General features: G+C 39.9%; 1 protein-coding gene across 1 annotated transcript in view; it reads left to right on the top strand.

The window, feature by feature from the left end:
• LOC127971849 (collagen alpha-1(XXIII) chain) overlaps positions 1-21,522 on the top strand; it is a 139,083-nt gene extending 117,561 nt beyond the window's left edge. Inside the window, exons 12-32 of the mRNA XM_052575103.1 lie at positions 11,514-11,540; positions 11,647-11,673; positions 12,922-12,975; positions 13,396-13,458; positions 13,625-13,669; positions 14,248-14,325; positions 14,551-14,574; positions 15,502-15,555; positions 15,718-15,762; positions 15,902-15,982; positions 16,068-16,121; positions 16,207-16,272; positions 16,443-16,469; positions 16,715-16,774; positions 16,953-17,024; positions 17,303-17,329; positions 17,443-17,496; positions 17,616-17,702; positions 17,978-18,046; positions 18,987-19,025; positions 19,620-21,522. Coding sequence (XP_052431063.1) covers positions 11,514-11,540; positions 11,647-11,673; positions 12,922-12,975; positions 13,396-13,458; positions 13,625-13,669; positions 14,248-14,325; positions 14,551-14,574; positions 15,502-15,555; positions 15,718-15,762; positions 15,902-15,982; positions 16,068-16,121; positions 16,207-16,272; positions 16,443-16,469; positions 16,715-16,774; positions 16,953-17,024; positions 17,303-17,329; positions 17,443-17,496; positions 17,616-17,702; positions 17,978-18,046; positions 18,987-19,025; positions 19,620-19,670 — 1,104 coding nt within the window. The 3' untranslated portion in view covers positions 19,671-21,522. The remainder of the gene's footprint in view (positions 1-11,513; positions 11,541-11,646; positions 11,674-12,921; positions 12,976-13,395; positions 13,459-13,624; positions 13,670-14,247; positions 14,326-14,550; positions 14,575-15,501; positions 15,556-15,717; positions 15,763-15,901; positions 15,983-16,067; positions 16,122-16,206; positions 16,273-16,442; positions 16,470-16,714; positions 16,775-16,952; positions 17,025-17,302; positions 17,330-17,442; positions 17,497-17,615; positions 17,703-17,977; positions 18,047-18,986; positions 19,026-19,619) is intronic.
• The last annotated feature ends 1,519 nt before the right edge of the window (positions 21,523-23,041 follow it).

Consider the following 23,041-nt stretch of genomic DNA (forward strand, 5'->3'; position numbering starts at 1 on the left):
CCGTTAGGTGCGCACGAGAGAGAGAGTCGTGTATCACGGACAGCGACACTGAACCGAGCTCTCTTCTGCGAAGTTCACCTCGAAGTTCCTCCTGCACCCGAATGAACAAATTCAAATCGCAGTTTGAACAAACAAATAGATGTGAAAGAGCCCAATTCAGCACCACAGTGTTCTGGTGTTCAGGGCTCACGCAGAGAAAGGCGTCTCAAAACACTAGAACATCGAATTTGCTTATTTTTGCTCGTGTCGACAAATACATACAAAATATGTCAAAATATCCACCTTGGAAATTATGCTCGAAAAAAACTGTCAGTTATTTCTTAAGTGAAAGTAAACAGTTGAGGAAAAAAATGGGATGTGTATTATATTGGATGCGTTCATGGTCTCTTAAAGTGACCACGCCTAATTTAGCGACTGGCTGCTGTAATGTTAATCCAAGAAAATGAAAATGAAAATCACTCACTGCTCTTGACTGAATTTCTTTGTAGTTTTAACAGTCAAACCAAAAATGTACCTTGACACCTACAAACTTAAAAAAAAAAAAACTTAAACATTGGTGTGAAACAGGAGTAATGTTGTTTGCACCTTGTGCAATGTGGAATTAGTTTACAGCTTTTTCAAGCACTTTGTGATACATTTTGGAAACAGGAGATGAGCCCCTTTTCTAATGCACCACCTAGCTTGATAAACCCCTTCTCAAAGACTTACTCTTTGTCAATTTTATTTGGGTAACACATATTCTGAATGTCTTCGGCAGAATTCGAATGAGCCATTTTAATCTAGATTAATTTAGATTAATTTCAAGATCACAGTGAGATTAATCTAGATTAAAAAAAATAATCTATGCCCACCTCTAATTTAAATATATTCAAAAAGAAAAATAGCTTTACAACAAATCAAGGCTTTGAATGGTATCATATATATATATATATATATATATATATATATATATATATATATATATATATATATATATAGGGTGAATACTGGTAAAGTGGGACACTTTCTGATAATTTATATTCTGCATATTTTTTCATTATGATCCAAATGTCTTAGCCGCTCATATGATACTATTCTAAATAGCTTAGGAGCTCTACTATACTATAGACCATAAAAAAGAAAGAAACATTAAATACAGGATGGATGACTCTTCCTCAAACACACAATGACCCTAAACCACATTTTTCAAGGCGCTACTGTCAAACTGGGACACCTTTATTGGAAAACTGGGACCCTTAAAACACATTCAGTAGTTATTCAAGTGTAGGCCTTATAAATTAAATACACATATCAAGATACAGGTGTTGGTTTTCCTGCTGGGCATCACTGCCTGACGCACCTCCTCCGGTGCCTTTTGAACTTGTGTGTCATGGCACCTCACTGAACACTTTTGTGAGCCTGAGCGGGTCGTCAGCTGGGGACCACCACTCATCGACGTTTCGCTCCTTTAACCCCAGTACGTCTCGTGGTGGCGGAGCGATGGCAGGGATCTCTCCCTGCCACCCCCTGCTGATGCCCTAGGTGTTTGCCCCCCAAACCTTCTCCTTCCTCCTTAGCCACAGCCAGAAGCTGCCTTTCTCTGCCTCCTCTGCCAGCTCTTTCATGGCTTTCCGATGCCTTGCTCCTGTGCATCCCATGTCGCGGAGTAGGCGAGCGGTTGAGGAACCTACAAAGCCCCTACACCCCACTTCCACAGGGCAGATAACGGCTTTCCAGCCCGCCTCCCTGCACTCTGCCGCCAGATCAGAGTACTTGGCTCGCTTCCGCTCATACGCGGCCTCCACCCCCCCACCCCCCTCCCATGGTACAGTGAGTTCCACGAGGAGGACGGTCTTGCAAGTCTCTGACCACATTATGAGGTCGGGCCGCAGGGATGTTTCCACTATTTCCCTGGGGAACTGGAGCTGCCTTCCCAAGTCGACCCTCATAGTCCACTCACTTCCCGGTGAGAGGAGCCTTGCTGTGTCTCTCTGGCGGGAGGGTCTGATGCTCTCTCCAGCCCTCGCGAACTGGATGGCATGCCAACCTCGAGCGGAAGGTCTACTATTCGCCTCCTTTCTGCATGACTCTGATACCTCTGCCAGCTTTTTCAGTACTTGGTCATGTCGCCACCTATAGCGGCCTTGGGACAATGCCGTCGTGCAGCCCGACAGGATGTGCTGGAGGCTTGCGTTGCTGGTGTTACAAAGGGAACATGTCTCTTCGGCCCCAAACCATTGGTGGAGGTTTCGGGGACAAGGCAAGGTGTCATAGGTTGCTCTGATCAGAAAGCTGAGCCTAGCTTGGGGGATCTTCCATAGGTCGGACCATGACATGGACCTGTCTGTGAGGCCTTCCCATGACGTCCAACGTCCTTGCTGGCCCTGGGACACAGCTTTGACGTTAAGGCGTTCGTGCTCAGTTCTTGCCACTTCCGCCACCACCATGGCTTTCCGGTCTTCTTTGGAAGCCTTTGACCAGAACAAGGGAACATCGCCCCTCCCAAGGCCTGCTCGACCCTCCTGGACTCTGCCAACCACCTCGCGGTGCTTCAGCCTAGCGATTGCCATGTTGACCTCTTCTTGGGCTTTCCACTTTCTTCCCGTTCTTATCTGGGTGCCCGCTGCTCTCACCAGCTGGTCAGTGGTTTCCCTCAGCTCCAGCACCAGCCGAGCCTTCTCTTGCTTGTATCCCCCGCTGATGGATCGCAGTGGTAGTTGTAGCGTGTTCCTCCCGAAGAGGCCTACCTCCGAGAAGCATCTTGGTAGTCCCAGCCACTTCCTGATGAACGAGTTTGCCAGCCCGTCCATCTTGTTTACCACTGATAAGGGGATTTCGCTCATCTTCAGTGGCCACATCACCCTTTGGTACAGTATGGCCTGGTAACACCACACTTTGTGCTTTCCGGGGAGTTGGCTTCGGTTGATCTTGGCCAGGCCATCTGCGAGCTGCTTCCTCACCGTCTCCCCCATCTGCCTGTCTGAGAGCTCTGCTGTGTAGGTACGACCCAGGCTACGGACAGGTTGATCTTTCACCAATGGGATATTTTCACCGCCTGCGACAAAGATGGTGTTGTCATTTCGAACTCCTTTCTTGATCGACAAACTGCGTGACTTGGATGGTTTTATCTTCATCCTCGCCCAGCCCACAAGCTCGTCAATCCTCTTCAGCAGCCTTGTTGTGCATGCTGCTGTCTGGAGTATGGTGGTGATATCATCCATGTAACCTCTAACTGCTGGTAGCCTTTGTCCTGACGGCAGTTTCACTCCTCCGACCATCTTCCTAGCCCCTATGAGGATGATCTCAAAGGCTGCGATGAACAAGATGGGCGAGATTGAGCATCCCATGGCAATGCCTACTTCCAGCTGTTGCCAGCCTGTTGTAAAGTCCTGGTGGGTGCAGCACATCTGGAGGTCTCCAAAGTACTTGGCCACCAGGGCTCTAATATCGACTGGGACGTGGAAGAAGTCCAAGGCGAACTCGATGAGTTGGTGGGGGACTGACCCGTATGCGTTGGCAAGATCGAGCCATACTACGTGCAGGTCACCTCTCTCTCTTTTCGCCCTTTGGATCTGCTCCCATATCACTGATGAGTGTTCCACACACCCTGGGAAGCCTGGCACACCTGCCTTCTGGCAACTGGTGTCAATGTACCCGTTTCCTGTGAGGTAGCTGGTCAACCTCTTGGCCAGGATGGAGAAGAAGATCTTCCCTTCGACATTCAGGAGGGCGATACTCCTAAACTGGCCGATCGTGCTGGAGTTTTGCTCTTTTGGGATGAAAACTGTGACAGCTCTCTGCCACTCTGACGGGATGACTTTGTTTCTCCAAGCCACTCTCAGCAGATTCCAGAGGTGTCTCAAGACCCCCGGGCAATACTTATACAGCTTGTATGGTATCCCGTTAGGGCCTGGGGCTGAGGCTGTTCTTGCCTTCCGGACCGCCTCTGTTACCTCGCTGAGTTTGGGGAGGGCAGCGTCAAAGAGGGAGGTTGGGGGAGCTGGGCGAGGAACATACCCAGGGGATCCCAGCGGAGTTGACTTCGCTGGGTCACTGTACTGCTCCTTTATGTAGTTCTCCAGCTCAGACTTGGTAATCTCCAGCTTTCCGCTTCTCTTATCCTCTAGCAGCTGTCTGGCATGCTTGAAAGGATTTTTGAAGAAGTTACTCCTCTCTTTCTCCTTCCGCCTTCTGCGCTTACGGATGCGCTCTGCCCTCCGTAGGCCGGCAAGCTCTTTCCTCACCTCGTCCCACAGTGGTTTCAGGCCTTCCTTCTCTTCTCTGCTTGCCTTCCTCCACTGTTTCCGGAGTTGACGTCGCCTCTTCACCAACTGTCCGATCTCCCTCTCCCTCCTCCCCTTCTGCACTGGGCAAGCTCTCCGCTTTCCAGCTGTTACTCCGAGTCTGCCTATGCATTCATCGTACAGGATGTCTCCGATGCGGTTCAGCTTATTTTCCACCTGGCCATGCAATGAGTGCTCCAGGATCAGGCTGAGGTCCTTGTCCAGCTTCTGCCAGACCGCCACTTCATTAGCTTTTGGCCACTTGACCATCTGCCTCCTTCCGGGTTCTTTCCTCTCTGTCCTATGGCTTTGCTCGCGGTTGTTGGGGTTGCTTTGTGCTCTGTGTGTGTCTTCGTCAGTGCCACTCTCAGAGGCATTGGCGTCCATCACGGGCCCTCCTGTGTCCTCCACCTGCCTTTCTACAGCAACGGTGGATCCCTCAGCGCTGTGGTTTGCGACCTGGCCTTGGGTTCCTCTTGTCTGACCTGCGTTTGCAGTGCAATGTTGCTGTTGGCCTCCCTCTACACACTTCTTCCTACCCTGGTGGATCCGCAACCCTCTGAAGGTGGTCTCTTTCTCCCACCCACACCTGCATCTTCTCGTGATCCTAGAATCTTTGTCCGTATCCGTTCCAGTCGTTACCGGGAAATCCGTCAGTCTTGGCCCTTCTTCCATCCCGCCTCTCGGAGGGCCTTCGGGCTGTTTTTCCTTATTCGTTTTCGTAGTGAGATCAGGGTGTCCCTTTTGTGGGACTAGTGGGTTAGGTAACTAGCCTTCCACTCCCGGTGCAGACTTTCCTGCGGTCATCCAGTCTTTCCTGGTTGTCCTCCAGACTTCCCTGGATGCCAACTGCCCTTTCACAGTAGTCACTGGATTCCTCCAGATTGTGCATATCAAGATACAGGTGTTGGTTTTCCTGCTGGGCATCACTGCCTGACGCACCTCCTCCGGTGCCTTTTGAACTTGTGTGTCATGGCACCTCACTGAACACTTTTGTGAGCCTGAGCGGGTCGTCAGCTGGGGACCACCACTCATCGACGTTTCGCTCCTTTAACCCCAGTACGTCTCGTGGTGGCGGAGCGATGGCAGGGATCTCTCCCTGCCACCCCCTGCTGATGCCCTAGGTGTTTGCCCCCCAAACCTTCTCCTTCCTCCTTAGCCACAGCCAGAAGCTGCCTTTCTCTGCCTCCTCTGCCAGCTCTTTCATGGCTTTCCGATGCCTTGCTCCTGTGCATCCCATGTCGCGGAGTAGGCGAGCGGTTGAGGAACCTACAAAGCCCCTACACCCCACTTCCACAGGGCAGATAACGGCTTTCCAGCCCGCCTCCCTGCACTCTGCCGCCAGATCAGAGTACTTGGCTCGCTTCCGCTCATACGCGGCCTCCACCCCCCCACCCCCCTCCCATGGTACAGTGAGTTCCACGAGGAGGACGGTCTTGCAAGTCTCTGACCACATTATGAGGTCGGGCCGCAGGGATGTTTCCACTATTTCCCTGGGGAACTGGAGCTGCCTTCCCAAGTCGACCCTCATAGTCCACTCACTTCCCGGTGAGAGGAGCCTTGCTGTGTCTCTCTGGCGGGAGGGTCTGATGCTCTCTCCAGCCCTCGCGAACTGGATGGCATGCCAACCTCGAGCGGAAGGTCTACTATTCGCCTCCTTTCTGCATGACTCTGATACCTCTGCCAGCTTTTTCAGTACTTGGTCATGTCGCCACCTATAGCGGCCTTGGGACAATGCCGTCGTGCAGCCCGACAGGATGTGCTGGAGGCTTGCGTTGCTGGTGTTACAAAGGGAACATGTCTCTTCGGCCCCAAACCATTGGTGGAGGTTTCGGGGACAAGGCAAGGTGTCATAGGTTGCTCTGATCAGAAAGCTGAGCCTAGCTTGGGGGATCTTCCATAGGTCGGACCATGACATGGACCTGTCTGTGAGGCCTTCCCATGACGTCCAACGTCCTTGCTGGCCCTGGGACACAGCTTTGACGTTAAGGCGTTCGTGCTCAGTTCTTGCCACTTCCGCCACCACCATGGCTTTCCGGTCTTCTTTGGAAGCCTTTGACCAGAACAAGGGAACATCGCCCCTCCCAAGGCCTGCTCGACCCTCCTGGACTCTGCCAACCACCTCGCGGTGCTTCAGCCTAGCGATTGCCATGTTGACCTCTTCTTGGGCTTTCCACTTTCTTCCCGTTCTTATCTGGGTGCCCGCTGCTCTCACCAGCTGGTCAGTGGTTTCCCTCAGCTCCAGCACCAGCCGAGCCTTCTCTTGCTTGTATCCCCCGCTGATGACGCAATAACAATATAAACAACAACAACATTAATATAAACATCACTTTTTTTAAGAAGGGGTGCAGGTACAGCAAATTTAACCCACCCACTCCCTCGCCTGCCCACAAAATTTTATATTGGGTTAAATTTATTTCATACAAATAAAAAATAATAATAATAATAACCTTCATTAACAGAGAGAGCTGAGATTTTTTTTTTATATCATAAGTAACCCGCTCTGTCTAGTCTGTCGGTCTCCGTGCGATTTTTCTGTGCGTGAGAAAATGGATGTGTGGCGTGAGAGGGTGTGAAAAGTGTTAATTGCGTGTGTCTCATGGTGAATGCTTGAGAGCTGGCGTAGTTTAAGTCAGTCTTTGTTGAAATATCTAGCTAACTAACTAAATGTATGAGGGACATATAAAAAGGTAACTCAATTCCTCCATTAGAATGACTTGAATGGCTGTCCCAGTTTGCCAGTACTACCCTGTCCCAATTTAAAAATATGCTATTGGCAAACTGGGACAGTGTCAAAATTGCATAAAAAAACCCCAAGAAGATTAATATGAATGTGAGTTTTAAAAATTCGGATTCACCATCACATCCTATAACAAAATATGTAACAATTATAAATGATCCATGAGTTGTTTTATTTTTATAACCTTAACATTATTTACCTCAGAATGCTATGTCATTTTACTTACCATCATAGTTCACTGCAAGGTTGTTAAATATGATGTGCCACATCCCGGAAGTGATGTCATAGCCACAGAATTTATTAATTTTTTTTATCACATACTTGCTACTGATGAGCTCAGTGTTGATTTTTAGTAAAAAAAAAAACATATCCATGTAAAGATAAAAATTATTAAGCTTAACTGTCCCACTTTACCCATCGTCCCACTTTACCAGTATTCACCCTATATATTAGCATTTTCTGAAGGAAATATAAATTGTGGAAGGCAGCAACATGTTTGTACACATCTTCTCATTCAAAGAGTTTTCTTCATTTTCATGATTATGAAAATTGTAGAGTCACACTGAAGGCATCAAAACTATGAATTAACACATGAGGAATTATATACATAACAAAAAAGTGTGAAACAACTGAAAATATGTCATATTGTAGGTTCTTCAAAGTAGCCACCTTTTGCTTTGATTACTGCTTTGCACACTCTTGGCATTCTCTTGATGAGCTTCAAGAGGTAGTCACCTGAAATGATCTTCCAACAGTCTTGAAGGAGTTCCCAGAGAGATGCTTAGCACTTGTTGGCCCTTTTGCCGTCTGTCTGTGGTCCAGCTCACCCCTAAACCATCTCGATTGGGTTCAGGTCTGCTGACTTTGGAGGCCAGGTCATCTGGCGCAGCACCCCTTCACTCTCCTTCTTGGTCAAATAGCCCTTGATGCCTTCAGTAGTCATGAAAATAAAGAAAACTCTTTGAATGAGAAGGTGTGTCCAAACTTTTGGTCTGTACTGTATGTGTGTGTGTGTGTACAAAAAAAAAGAAACAAAGAAAACTTACATAAATGCATTAACTATATTAACCCCTTACTAGTAACCCCCCTTTTTTGGCATGGAGACCGAAATTACATACCCAAAATAAAAAGGTTTCTGCTCATGATTCTTTCTGACTAGATACATAATCAACCTTTGTTCACAAAGCTGACACTTTAAAGTTTACTGTTCAGGAATCAGAATCACTCAGACTGTTATGATAATAGAGATATATAAGCTCAAACATAAAAACAAAAATAAAAATATTAAAAACATATGTTTTAAATGTATTTAAAAAAATGTTGATGTAGGAAATGAGTTTGAAAACACAGTGTAGCTAAGGCCACAAGTCTTCCAAGACTTCATAAAAAATTTCATAATCGAATCTGTAAAACTGTGAATTTTATGAAATATTTTCTAAGGCCATGTCATGTGTGTTTTTAGAGAAGGCTAATCAGATTGATTTATGGCCCTTGTCATCTATGTAAGATCTCACATGTAAACTTTCCTGTGCTCTTTGTGTATGTTTCACTGTTGAAAACTGCCCGAATCATGATTGTATTGTTCTCACCAAACGGTTCTTTCACACCTCCGCCAAGTATGACACATTATCCGCATTATTCTTTTATCATTATTCTTTTGTTTTTATTCCACCTTTATTAGCCTTGATTGTGGTTTTTCAGGCTTTACAAAGCAACAAAGCAGCGATCTCACTTCAGTCTCTCTTTGCATTTAGCCCTTATTTATCAAAAGTCTTACTATAAAAATACAACAAAACATTTTCTTACGACCTTACGTGAATTATTGAGACAAAAATGCATTATGAAGAAGAAAAGCACCTGCTATTAGTAGCATTGGTGCTAACGTTAGCATCAAGCTACATCTGACAATTTATGAAATTATTAGTACACTTTTACTCAAAACTCACTTTAAACCCCGATCGAGTGTTTATAATAACTTCCTTTAGCGATCAGGGGTGGAATTTGGTCGTTTACTGTTGTAAAAATATGTTATTTGTAGCCTTTTTCATCGCTGCACAAGTTAGCATTTCCGATGTACATTTTCGATTTTTTTTATAAAAACGCCCCAGATCTCAAGAAATTCTCATACCAAGCTTTACTATCGTAATCGCGGGTTTATTATTCGGATATTTTGTGTGTACAGAGGTGTTTCAGTGTTGTTTTGGCCAGATAACTACCAGGAAGTGTGCAGGAAGCATGTGACACGATGGGGCGGTGTCCAGATATGAAACTCTAAGATTGATGTTTGAAAGACCCAATCAGAGTCTGAGTCACACACCGCACGAGCTGTGACTACTGCACGCACACAGAGATCGCTGGGAGAGGCTGTTTATCATCTGATCGCGTAAATCCGTGGAAAATGAATAGAAATGACGATTCTGTCTGAAGAAATATGAAGTAAACAAGAGTAAATATATCCATATATCTCCGCAGATATGCATCTTTGGTCTGTAAATCCTTATTGACGCTGTTCAGTGAGTCTATGTGAACACAAATAAACCGCTCTTGACGTGACTGAATATGAGTGAGTTGTGAATTTCTATTCAAAATGTGGCATAATACGGATTTATTATTTTGCACTCCTGACATAAATCACTAAATATCTGTCACTGCAACAATGTTTTATCAAAATATTGGTCAAATATCGAAGCTTGAGTCTTTAAACTTTCCATTGATGCACAGTTTGTCCAGATGAAGTAAGACAGTGATGTTTAATGTGCTGTGAAAGTGAAACAATAATAAACTGGGGCCGTCAGCGATGTTTGCACGCAAAGGGGTTAAAGGAATAGTTTACCCAAACATTTAAATTATGTCATTAATTATTCACCCTCGTGTCGTTCCAAACCCATAAGAACTTTGTTCATCTTCAGAACACAAATTCAGATATTTTTGATGGAATCTGACAGCTTTCTGACCCTCCACAGACAGCAATGATATTACCACGATCAATGCACAGAAGCTACGAGCTACTGTTTATGCACAAAGAAAACAATAATAACATAATTTGTTCAGCAATTCTCTTCCCCGAGTTACCGTCATTTTGGAGAGTATGCCAGGACATGATCAATGTAATCAGCTTTGTTTACATTCAGTATTTTAATTTTTGGGTGAACTAACCCTTTAAATTTAATTATGTTATGCATTTAGTCGCATTTGGCAGATCTAATATGCATATATAAGCAAGATACTTATGAATATATATAAACCAGGTACCAACATCTATATCACTGACTTCAAGCACAAAGTAACACAATTGTGATATCATTTGATGAGTCTAAAATCACATAATAGGCTAAAACAGCATATGCACAAGGAGTCGGTGTGACTGTGCAGAAGTAGAGCTTTTCATAAGAGTCCTGTGAAAAATAAAAAACACACTGTTTGCACAGCTCTACTTTGTTGTCAAGCTTGTGTATAAAGAAATATTTTATGAAAGCTGAAATCTATGAAATTCTGCAACATGTTGGTCACAGATGTTTCCCTGACATAACTTACTAGCTAGTTATCTCCTATTGTTGTGTTTTTCACTGGCAAAACCACCTTGTTAAGAAGCACAGCTTGAAGGAAGATGGGGAAAGCGAACAATACAGTGCTTCTGATTTTTCCAAGCGCTTCCTCTGGTTTTGTTCATTTTTGACAGGGAACAGAAAATTATTTCTCTCTGTATTGTGGCTGAATACCAGCTTTGAAGTCTGCTTGACATAAAATACTACATCTGACTAGATTGTGTGTATGCATATTTGTGCCATGTCTTCACTTATTCTGTTGATAATTTAGATCCAGAATGAGGACAAGAATATCGATTACAAAAAATGAAAAACATCCTATTAAGTTTATAGTATTCTAACACACATCCAAAAGATGCATGCAGTTATTTACACTCTTTTTCTCTCTGTGTATGGCAAAAACACTCAAAACCTCTGTTATAAAATGATAAGAAATGTATGATAACTTCGCATCAATGTGAGCAGGTGGTTGCTATTGGTGGTTATAATATTTGATAGCAAACGTTCAACCGAAATAAGCAAAGTCGTGCATTACTGCCCCCTGGTGGTTAAATGAAAGACACATATAAATGGCTTGATCTGTGCATATCTCTCTCCTGTTTCAGACAAGAAAATGTTTAGACTTGAGAATTAATTGCATTTTATAATTAAATTGTGTCTTAGTGATGGATTTGCTTCTTGCAAACAGAGCTTTTCACATCACAAGACATGAATTGATGGACTGGAGTTGTGTGGACTGTGCTATACATTTGACTTGACTTAATATTTAATGTGAAACTCATACCACAAACTAACCCAACAAGCCATTTAATGTCTATAATGATGAACTGCAACTTAAGCATTGGCACATGACATTTGGTTCTCCAGTCTCTTTCAGAAAAGAGCTCTGGCATCAATCAAACACTGACATACATCTTGAAAGTTTGGTTTATTAAAGTAACTCTTAAATACTTTCTGTCTCTCTAGGGTGCTCCTGGACGAGAAGGAATGGAGGTGAGTGTAACCAGCACTGTTTCTGATCAGCATGGTCATGGTCTTCATGGCTCACATTATATTATTGTATGTTACTTTCTTTCAAACAAGTTTTCTCTCTCTGCAGGGACAAAGAGGTTTACCAGGAAAACCGGTAAGATTAAAACATATCAAACCTGTGTGTGTGCTCATCCTTGAGGCTAAGATGTTTCTTGTTTTTTTTTTTTAGGAAAATGTCTAGCTTTCGCAATTTTCTGAAAGACTAAATTCTTTCCTCTTGGCATAAATATGAACAGCATGTTTGAGTGTTTTGCCCTTTGTGCTAGTAAGTGCTTGCTGACTTCAGCTGTCCTTAAACACTGACGTCTGTATGAGGTCTTAAATTAGTTTCTGCCTGTTTCACTGGAATGACTTCTAATGTGTAATATCAGCTTGGTTTTAGTACATGTGTACGTTTGTGTGTGAGACTAAGATGAGAAACATACTGTATGCGAGTGAGTTCTAGCCGTGGTGTTGCAGCCACATGGACCTGTTCTACAAAAAGTCAGCATGAAATGGAAAATGGGGCAACCATTTTTAATTCTGTAATGTGATTTTATTTCTAAATGAAACAGGATACAAGAAAATGTAGGGCTGGACTGTATTTTTATACATATGAAAGTGCTATTCATATGTGACTGGAGGGTTTTTTGGTGATGTTCACCAATAAGGAAAAAGAAAGCTTTTACATTGAAAAATTACCAAGACCAGAATTTTTCTTTTTAATAATATGCAATTATGTATTGTTCACAATAAGACCATCGATATTAAGAAAGTAAGTAGGGAAGTTTTTGTAGTAAGTAGTTGGTTTTCTAAATACATATTACTTATCTTATTGTACACGATTCATGTATGCATATGTTTCTTTTTAATATATAATTATTTACCTTTAAGCCCATAATTTTAAATTAAAATGTCATAACTTAATCTTCTAGTGAGTGTCAGTGTTATAATTGATAATTAAAACTAAAACCAAAAGAAAACATTCATTACTTAAACTAAACTACATAAAATTTACAGTATTTTATTTTATTTTAACTAGTTGCCAATGCACCATTTTTTTATTTTGTTAAGTTGAGTTAGATATATTAAAATAATTCATATAATAATATAAAATGTTCAACAAAATTACTAAACCTTTTACAACAAGAAAAATGAAAACAGAACAAATAAAAAATTATATATATAGTCAAAACTAAGGTCAAACTCACATTCAGATCTGCATCCATCCAATCAACAACTGATGGACAGATCCAAGTCCCCACGATATCACAATATAGAAAAATAAATCTGTTGCTTCTTCCATGTTTTAGTGTTGAATGTCTTTAAATGCCTGTAAACTGGATCTTTAACTGTTTTACAGGGTGAAGTTGGTGATCAGGGTTACCCAGGACCACAGGGAACCCCAGGGCCAAAGGTCAGAGGTCATTCTTCCTCTGGTTTTGACACCAAAATATCGAAAAACCCACCATTATGATCCAAAAAAATACTATTTCAAGGTCCTTTTCCTTCTTTTTGGTATTTAAACAAGAGACATCAAGCAATATTATGTTTAACCTGTTAATTTTCTGTGTATTTATCTTCTGTTTTGCACTCTTTAGTCTCATAGGTTCAGTTTCATTCAATCTTCTCAGCATATTTTGGGGATTTGATCATGTGCTTGATTTCACCATAGCCTCTGACCATTACTTTAATCATTAGCAGCGTAATTAGAATGATTTCATAGAGTAATGGGCTTCATATGGATCTGACTGCTCTGTCCAAGCATCTTCTGCTGCAGTATTTCTCTCTGCGATCTGTTCTGTATTAATGTAAATGCTCTTTATATGTTTGGCAGGGTGAGCAGGGAGAGCCAGGTCCTCAGGGTGACCGAGGAACCGATGGACTGCCTGGCTTGAAGGTGAGCGTTGGGATATATATATATATATATATATATTATATATATATATTTATATACACACACACACACACACACAGTGATTTCTACAAAAGACAAGACTTATAGTAAATGAGAAACATCAGTGTTCTTGACTGTATTGGTTGGATTTGGGCTGTGTATTTCACAGGGAGATAAGGGAGACACTGGAGATCAAGGGCCCCAGGGCGAACCGGTGAGGAACGATGCATCATATGTTTATTCAAAGTGTGCTCAGATCAATTTTATGCTGACCATTGTTTAAGACTTTTATACCTTGAATGAGAGGCTTCGAGTGTCATTTGCTTTCAGTTATTTTAGTTGTACACAAAGAGTCAGTTATGCTGCAAACTATTTCTTAACTTTTTTTTAAATTCATAATCATAAATAAGCACCGGTTTGTAGCACACATAGCTTTCCAGAGTTTCTGTAAATGAAATAAAATTACAATTATTTAAGATTTTTATAATACACCTAGTCAGCATTTAAAAATACTATAGTATTGTAAACTTGGGATACAATGTATAAAAATTGAGCATACCTTTGAAAACATAGATTTAGAAATGAACAAGCAACTGCAACAAAAGTCAATTTTGCTAGCAATGCCAAGATCATAGGTTTAATTCTCAGCTAATACATGAACTGATATAATGTATGTCTTGATTGCAAAGAATGTTGCTTTAGATAAAATAAAAGCAGAGAAACACCTCTTCACATCTGAGAATACTTACATGTGTGTGATCAGTTGTGTAACAGTTGTTTTGATCGCGGCAGGGCCACCCTGGTGAAAAAGGCACATCAGGATCCAGTGACATCATTGACTTCAACGGCAAACTCTTAGATGCCTTTCAGGTGAGCCGCGATTTTATTGATGGTAATTGCTAGAAAAACTTCCTAACAACTGTTATTTTTGCCAGTTGGTCATCTGGAATCATGTAAACTCGATGTTACTGGTTAAACTTCTTGAAATGCAATTATGTAAACAACCGATGACTGGTTATATTAAAACCAAATGCCATAATATGTTCTGAAATTTCAGTCAGACTTGATTTACTTTTTTTTTTTTTGTTCTGGCAGGCTATCAAAACCATCAGTGTCTCGGTAACTGTAATATAGCATGAGTTGCCATTTTAGGTTATTTCAGTTGAATGTGTGGCCTACTTCTCCTTAACAAATACTCACTGTGTGTGCTTGTGAATTGAAAATTCATTATTATTTCAGCATATAATGCTAATTTAAAATATCATTCAAGATTAATGTTCAGTAATTCAATGTAAATATTATAATCAAAGCTGGTAGCATGCATGCAACATTATGTTGTAAAATGGTGTGAAGCAAACATCGCTGACAAAATGAAATGCAAAAAAAAAAAAAAAAAACCTTTAAAATAAGTATGCTTTGAAACATATTCTTTATGTAACATGCCAAGACATCTTTGATAAAATTAGAAGTCGTTAGTTGCAAATGTTGTTGTTTCTTGTACTGAGAATGTGGATCTTGGTTGTTTGATTAATTAATTCTTCTTGTGGTTTCATTTATAATGTCTGTTTGCATGCTCTAGATGATGCCATTCTTTGAAATTCTGTGTTTTGTCATATTGCAATTGAGAAATAGGAGGAAAAATAGGAATTTGATCATTTTGGACATTTGCAAGGCTTTGTGGTCATCTCTATCAACAGTATAATTAGTCTGAAATGTTTATCGAGCCACAAAGCGTGACAGATACATTGAATATGGTGACAAGGAAATGCTAAAATGTCAGCCATAATTATGGTTTGTATCAGACTAAAGAACAGCAATATTTCCTTCAAAGAATGCCATCAACATTGTGAAGTATCATTCAGGATGTTGTTTTCATACTCCTCAAGATTTCACATGAAGAATTATATTGGAACAACATTTCCTGTTTTATAGCAGTCGTAAAATGAGGTCTATCAGAGGTTTGTGGTTCTCAAAAAGCAAAGTGGTTTTGCAAAAAGACCATTTTATACGTTTTAATTCGGTCTGTTCTGCTTGCCTAACTAACAGGGACCACCTGGCCCTCCTGGACCCCCGGGACCACCCGGAAAAGAAGGTTCACAGGTGAATATTGAAATCTGCTAAACTCCTAATGAGTGGCTCAGAGTGTATCATTTCCATAATTTTTGTATTTAAAGCCACACAAAGCTTGTGCTAGAACTAAACGATCTAACTATTAGTATCAAGACAAATATCAGCTCTGATCCATTTCATTCATTCAAACAGGGTGAACTTGGTTTGCCTGGCCCTGCTGGGGTTGATGGCGAAAAGGTGAATCAGTTGTTTTGTCTTTATTTTATATAAATATATATATAGGACAAGCACCTATATAGAACCTACAGTAAATGAGCTATTCGGAGGTTCTTGCAGATGAGTTGCTAATCAATATTTGGATTGTTATGATCATCAGGGTGAAAAAGGAGACACTGGGGAGCCTGGTGAACCTGGAGCCAGGGGGGAGAAAGGAGAAATGGGCCTCTCTGGACCCTCTGTAAGTATTCCAAGTGATAAATCTTCTAAATCTTATTTATTTGTTGTCATATTATGATTTATAATATTAATCAAATGTGTTATAGGGAATGGATGGGCAGAAAGGAGAGAAAGGAGACTCTATACTAGAAGACAATCTAGTCAGTAAAGTTGCTGATTTATTTATTAATATTCTAGCATTATGAATTAAGTTATATTTAGCTGTGGTTTTATGGCTGTCTATAGGTTCAGATGATTTCACAGCCTGGACCACCAGGGCTTCCAGGTCCACCAGGACCGCCTGGATACATGGTGAGGCACATTTTAGATATGCATGATATTATGCTTTCAGTTAATTCGATAAACCTGACCATAAATTCTCATAAAATCTTTTTTTTGCCATTTAACTGCAAGATTTTGACTTTTAAGAGTGTCATCATAACATCATTCAAAGATTATGACGGATATTATTTGTGTTTTAGGGTCACCGTGGCTTGCCAGGCCCCAAAGTAGGTGTTAATTTTATTTTATTTTATTTTATTTTATTTTATTTTATTTTTCAGACTTTAAACAGAGTCTATTAATTTAGTGATTTATCCTAAATTTTGTGATTTATCAAACTGTTTGTGTTGATATGAAACCTGTCATCACAAAGCTAACTTAACTACTTTCAACGTCCTAATAAATGGAGATATCCAGTAAAATCACACTCCATGCATAGTATCAGACTAACGCTGTGTTGAATCTCTCATAGGGGGATCCAGGGGAGAGTATTAAAGGAGAGAAGGGAGAAACTGGTGCCGGAGGAATACAAGTGAGACCACATCTAATCCCATAATGCAGTAGTCCAGGATTTAAAAACAAAAGCAATATTCACAAACGTAAAACTGGCCTGTGGATGTTGTGATTATGGTGTTATCCATGCTCATAACATCTGTAAGCCATAACCATACCATATCCAAATGTTTCATACCTATTATTATGTTTTATAGGGCCTTCAGGGTCCTCAAGGGCCCCCAGGAGCAACAGGATTAGTTGGTCTTCCCGGCACAAAGGGTGAAAAGGTAAATCAAATCATAAATTCAACTAATTACTGTTCTTAATGACAATTGGGTTTGACCAGATGTATTTGTGGGGTTTATTTCATTCTATTTTATCTCTATTTCATTATTTCAGTATTCCTTTTTTAACCCCTCTGTGGTTTTATGAATGATTTTCGATTTGATAAATGTCAGAAATAATGCCTAAACCTAACTGTAAAATAATATTACATTAGTACTTTCCAGATAAGCCACAGATTAAATATAAATGTAGCTAAAAACATTTTTGTTATCTTTCACAGGGAAAACAAGGGGAACCTGGATTAGATGTAAGCAGCATTCATTCATTCATGCATTCTTACTGTACATACGTCTTAAGGATTGAGCTTTGGTTTTTCAATAGAAGTTTTCCAGTGTAATATAAGGTTTGAATTTACTGTAGGGTTTTCCTGGCATTAAGGGAGACAGGGGTGATCGCGGAGAGAAAGGAGTCCGGGTACTGTATGATATTTACCTCAGATAACCAATGGAGCTTTCATACATGTTCATTTATTCATTTACTGACTGTACATAGTCCTTTACTTACAATGATCTCACTGATCCTCCTGTTCACAGGGAGATCGCGGTCCTGTTGGAAAGAGAGGGCTCAAGGGAATGAAAGGCGAACAGGGGCCGCCGGGTCTGGATCAGCCCTGTCCCGTGGTGCGTGTTATAGCTACTTTTCATGTTTATATGTGGTGATGTGTTACAGATTCACACCGGGTAATTCTGTCAGGAACAACAAAGTGTGCCCATCTGGGAACACCGATATTTCACAGACATCTTTTCCCCTTTTCCACATTTCCTCCCCTTTCTTCTGTATGTTTCTATAGACTGATGTTCTGCTTCAGTTTCTCTTTGATTGGTCTCTCTAGCGCGAGTGTGTGTTTTTAGTCATTATGGCAGTGTATATTGTATATGTGTGCTCTCGCTGACAGGGAGCTGATGGATGTAAAAAAGAGGCAGTGGAAACGGGGCTGCCGGCCCCCGAGGCCCCCTGCCCACTGGTACAGTATCTCTCTCTCTCTCTGCTCTGTTTATACCTGCAGATTTCTGACACTTCCTGCTTTCGCCTTTTAACTACTTCTTTTAAACTATCCTATGTCTGCCATATACATCCTGGTACATTACCGTTCACATGATTGGGGCCAGTCAGATTGATTTATTTGAAAGAAATTAATACTTTTATTCAGCAAGGATGCATTAAGTTGATCAAAAGTGGCTGCTCAAACTATAACATGTTCTTTTTCAAATAATTGCTCTTTTTAACTTTATATTTATTTTAAGAATCAGAGCAACTCTTTTCAACTTTAATAATAATAAGAAATTTTCATGAGCAGCAGAAATGATTCATATTAGAATAATTTCTGAAGGATCATATGACAATGAAGAATGGAGTAATGAAGCTGAAAATACAAATAATTAGCCTTGGTGAGCAAAAATACTTTTTTCAAAACATTAGAAAATCTTATGACCCAAACATTTAAATGGTAGTGCATGTACAACACAATAGAGATAACAGTTAGAGAACATTCGTGTTTATTCAAGGTTTATAAAACCCAAACTGATGCATTAATTATGAACTAAGATCAACGAGAAATATTGTAACTTGTCAAGCAAAATCTCATTCATATTTTATTAGCGTTACTCCATAACACGACATTATTGTGAGTTTTGCAAGCATGCATTTATAATTTGTTTTATTTTTTGTGGTGTTGTGATCCTTTGTGGAGTTTGAGTTTTTAGGCTGAAGTCTACATATTTATTAATAAAATATACAGTTTTATTTGGATTTTGTGTGCAGTGTTTGCTTACAGATAATTGTGAAAATTAAAACTGATAATTTTTAAAAACATTTTAACACATGCATTTGTTAATTAGAATTGCAATATGGTTAAAAATTGATTCTTTGCTCTTACACCATTTTTTTTCTTTCTTACATTCAAGGGTCCTGACGGACTTCCAATACCAGGTTGCTGGCACAAGGTCAGTAAAAAACAAAGCATTTATGATACTTGAATATTCCATAACCCTGACTGTGCAGTTCATGTGTGTGACTGTAATATTAACAACTGCATATTGAAATGAATCGACTGCAGTGTGCATCAGTACACATGCCACATAGCTGTTTAATGTTACATTTTTAGATTTTTCTTTTGGATTCGGCTTTGCTCATCACTAATGTCATTTGTTTGTTGTTCTTTTGCAGTGATGTGTAACCTGAGGCATGTCGTCTGTACATATTGATGTGATATATATTGCAATTTCATACAGCTTTTTCACTTTTTAAATCTTTTTACATTTTATAAAGACAAGAGACTTCGATTAACATTCATCAGTGTTATTTTTTCAACCTTTTTTATCAGAAATTGTAAACCAAATAGTGGATACTGCTTTTTTTGGTGTCCATTTGGGTTATTGAATTTTTTCTTTTTTATTCCTGGAGCATAAAATGACAGTATTGTTCACCATAAGATGCCTGTAATGTGCCCGGGGAATGTTGCATGGGCATGCTGGACCGACCTGCTCAACTGGTGCCAGTACAAGAATTTTGCATCATATTCCTTTTTATTTTCAAAGGAACAGGGAATGCTTCAGAAACTCAAAAGGAAACGTCTCTCCCAGCCTTGATGTTCTTCAAGAACCCGAGGAGTTTAAATAACTTTACAGTCCCTCAAGTGACGGCATCTCAATAATATTGGTTAATATTGACTGTCCTCAGTATGCAGGTCGAATGAGGGTGCAGACAGCCCTCGATATGGTCAATATTTTTCATGGAGGAGCATAGTTGAGCTCTTGAAGATGATAAGAGATCGGGGATTGGCCTCATGGAAGCAGTTGCTCCACAGGACAGCAACAGCAGTCTGATATAAGAGGCTTTAGCATCGGAGATTATACAGAACAGATCTTTATTTTGAGAATATCAATGAACAGTCATTTATAATGATTTATTTCTTATGTGTTACTGTTTAATGCTTGTTTTTTTGTAGTTTTTAACCCGCAAGCAAAAACACAAACCATCTGGAATTGACGCCCAAAGAATAACTTTGGATGGCAAGCATTTACTTATTAATGCAGAAATCATTGGTAACAAAATAAATACTACATATGTTTTAAATCATATAGTGAGCGAGATTCGAGTGTTATGCCGTACCTGTTTATTTACTACTGCATCTACATGTTGCTCACATTTTTTGTGATACTTTGAGATTGAGTGTAAGTTGAATGTGACTACCTGCCGTTGTTTTTAACGTCACAATCCTTGATACATATTCCATATTATTGTTCAGAGTAATTTATGATATATATACTGAAGTGCTTTTTGAAGGTGGCCAGGTGAACTGGAGGTGTTTTCGTAGCCTCAGTTCAGCCATTACGAGGACTCAAGTTTGACAAAGTATTGCTCTATTATCTTTCATAGCATGAAAGCAAAGAAAACATTGGAGATTCCATTTTATCAATCTCATTTTCTTTCTTTGGCTTTTCAAGATTTAACACAGAGAAAAGACATCCAGAAGAGATGTTTTTTTAAAGGCATTTTAGCATGTTCAGCATACATTTCCATGATGGTGTACCCTCTTTCAGGGATTTAAAACCTTTCTACATAAGCTTTTCTGAAATATTTATTGTTTATTCTAAAATAACTGGTGGTCAGATCATGTAAAAGTTCTTATAATGCATATATGTTACAGATACTGCATTTGAATTTTTATAAGGCTGTCATTGATGTTAAATGGCTGACAAAATGATGCTATGTTTCTATGATGTGATATACATAACTGTAAAAGAAAAATGTGATTGACCAATAGCATTATAGAAACAAAACAGAATGGGAGGACATTTTCAAAACATTTGATTGCTTTTTGATTTCTTTACAGGTGTTTCTTTCTCTCTTTTTTTTTAAACACAAATAATGTTTGATTTTGAAGATATTGAAAGGTGATTTTGGGGATATTTTGCTGCTGAAACAGTGTTTGTATTTAATAGTTGAAATGGGGTAAGGAAAACAGCCTTACAGACTGCCTGACAGCCATTACATGCATAGGTTTGCTTTCAAAGATGTTTTATAAAATAGAAATTAAAGTTTGCTACTAGTAAATTAGTAAAAACTGTGTTTCCTTTGGCTTTGACCTTGGTCATGGTCAAAAAGTGTGTGGTGTTTCAAAACTTCTCCACAATCCCCTGTAAACTCACATTCAGACTGTTTCTCTGACACTTTTCATGGTCAATGATGGATGAAATCGAATCCTGCTCTTTTTCATTATTGCATAAATATTCTGTTTCACTTGGAAACTATGTCACATTGCACAAGTAATGAGTAAGAGTGTAGTTTTCTGTTGACTTTAAATGCCAAGGTAACTAAACAGGTTATGACAGAAGATTTTTTTGAGGTTTTGACATATAAAAATGCTTGTACCATTTAAACATCCTGCAGGTTTCATCTTCCTCGTTATAAATAAAGCATTTATTAAAGCTCCAAAAATGGCTCGTTTAGATATTGTGGGATCTGTGACATCATATGGACAAATATATTTGCATATGATCATATATTATAAGCCCCACCCACGTGTGTTTGCCAGATGCAAATTAAACAAATCTAACTAATTATAATCACTTGCTATGTCTGTTGGATATGGTGTGCATTCATTTTCTGACATACTCCACACGTTTGAGTCTTCTGACAGCAGAAAAACTTGCTGGTGGATTATATGTTTATTCTGAGCATTTGACTAAAGATTGTTTTGTGAACAAGGCACAGTGTAATGGAAAGTTCGTAAAGAAAGATAAAGCAGCTGCATGGCAAACCGTAAGTAAAGAGTTTCATAATGCTTTGTAAATGATGGATTTATATGGATATAATGTTTTTAAAACATTTTGTTGCTGCCTTCAATCTTGGAAGGGAAATGCGGCTATTTCCCAACAATCTGAAGTCCATCATTTCACAGTGAGGAAGATTATTCACAAGTGTAAGACACTGAATCTTCCAAGGAGCGGACATCCCAGGTAAATGTATCCCATGGACAGACTTTATAATACTTGGTTCAATAGACAATAGTCCAACAACTATACCTCAGACTCTACAAGCCTCAGTTAACATGTTAAATGATAAAGACAGTACAATTAGGAAAACAACCGAAAGTGTAGTAAGTTAGGAAGATGTGCCAGAAGAAACAAAACCCTCATAACAAAAGTCACAAGCTGGTGGAGGGTTGACGGTTTGGGACTTGTTTTCCTTACCTCCACAGCCAGAGTTGATCTTGAACTCCTCTTGAGTCAAATCTGAGCCCATCCATCCGACAGCTAAAGCTTGGCAAAAATTGCAACAGTACAATGATCCCAAACACACCAGCAAATCTACAACAGGACAGTTGAAAAGTAAAAGAATCTAAGTGTTGCAATAGCCAAGTCAAAGTCCAGACCTCATCCTGACTGAAATGCTGTAGTAAGGGCTGTGCATAAACAAATGCCCACAAACCTCAACAAACTGGTACTCCGTTTTAAAGAAGAGTGGGCCAAGAATGATTTTAGAGACTAATAAGGTCATACAGAAAATAATTGCTTCATGTTGCAGCTGCTGAAATTATCTAATATGTCCTGCCAAGAACAAGATTTTTTTAAATAAAAATATACAGTATTTACAGATGCATATAAAAAAAACAGTTAAAATCATGGAAAAAATCCTGTTTTTTTTGTAACTTTTCAAAAAAGGAAACTTTCATATTTTCTAGATTCATTACATGTAAAGTAAAATATTTCAAAAGGTTTATTATGTTTTAATTTGGATGATTAGAGTTCACAGCTCATGAAAGTAAAAAAATCCTGTATCTCAAAATATTAGAATATTTACATGCTGTTCACAGAGTGCTGTATCAAAGCATATTAAATGCAAAGTTGACAGGAAGGAGGAAAATGGGTGAACAAGCAACAGGGATGACCGCAAGCTTGAGAATAGTGTCAAGCAAAGCCAATTCAGACACTTGGGAGAGCTTCACAAGGATTGG

The sequence above is a fragment of the Carassius gibelio genome, chromosome B14 (genome assembly GCF_023724105.1).
Source record: "Carassius gibelio isolate Cgi1373 ecotype wild population from Czech Republic chromosome B14, carGib1.2-hapl.c, whole genome shotgun sequence".
Classification (NCBI taxonomy): Eukaryota; Metazoa; Chordata; class Actinopteri; order Cypriniformes; family Cyprinidae; genus Carassius; species Carassius gibelio.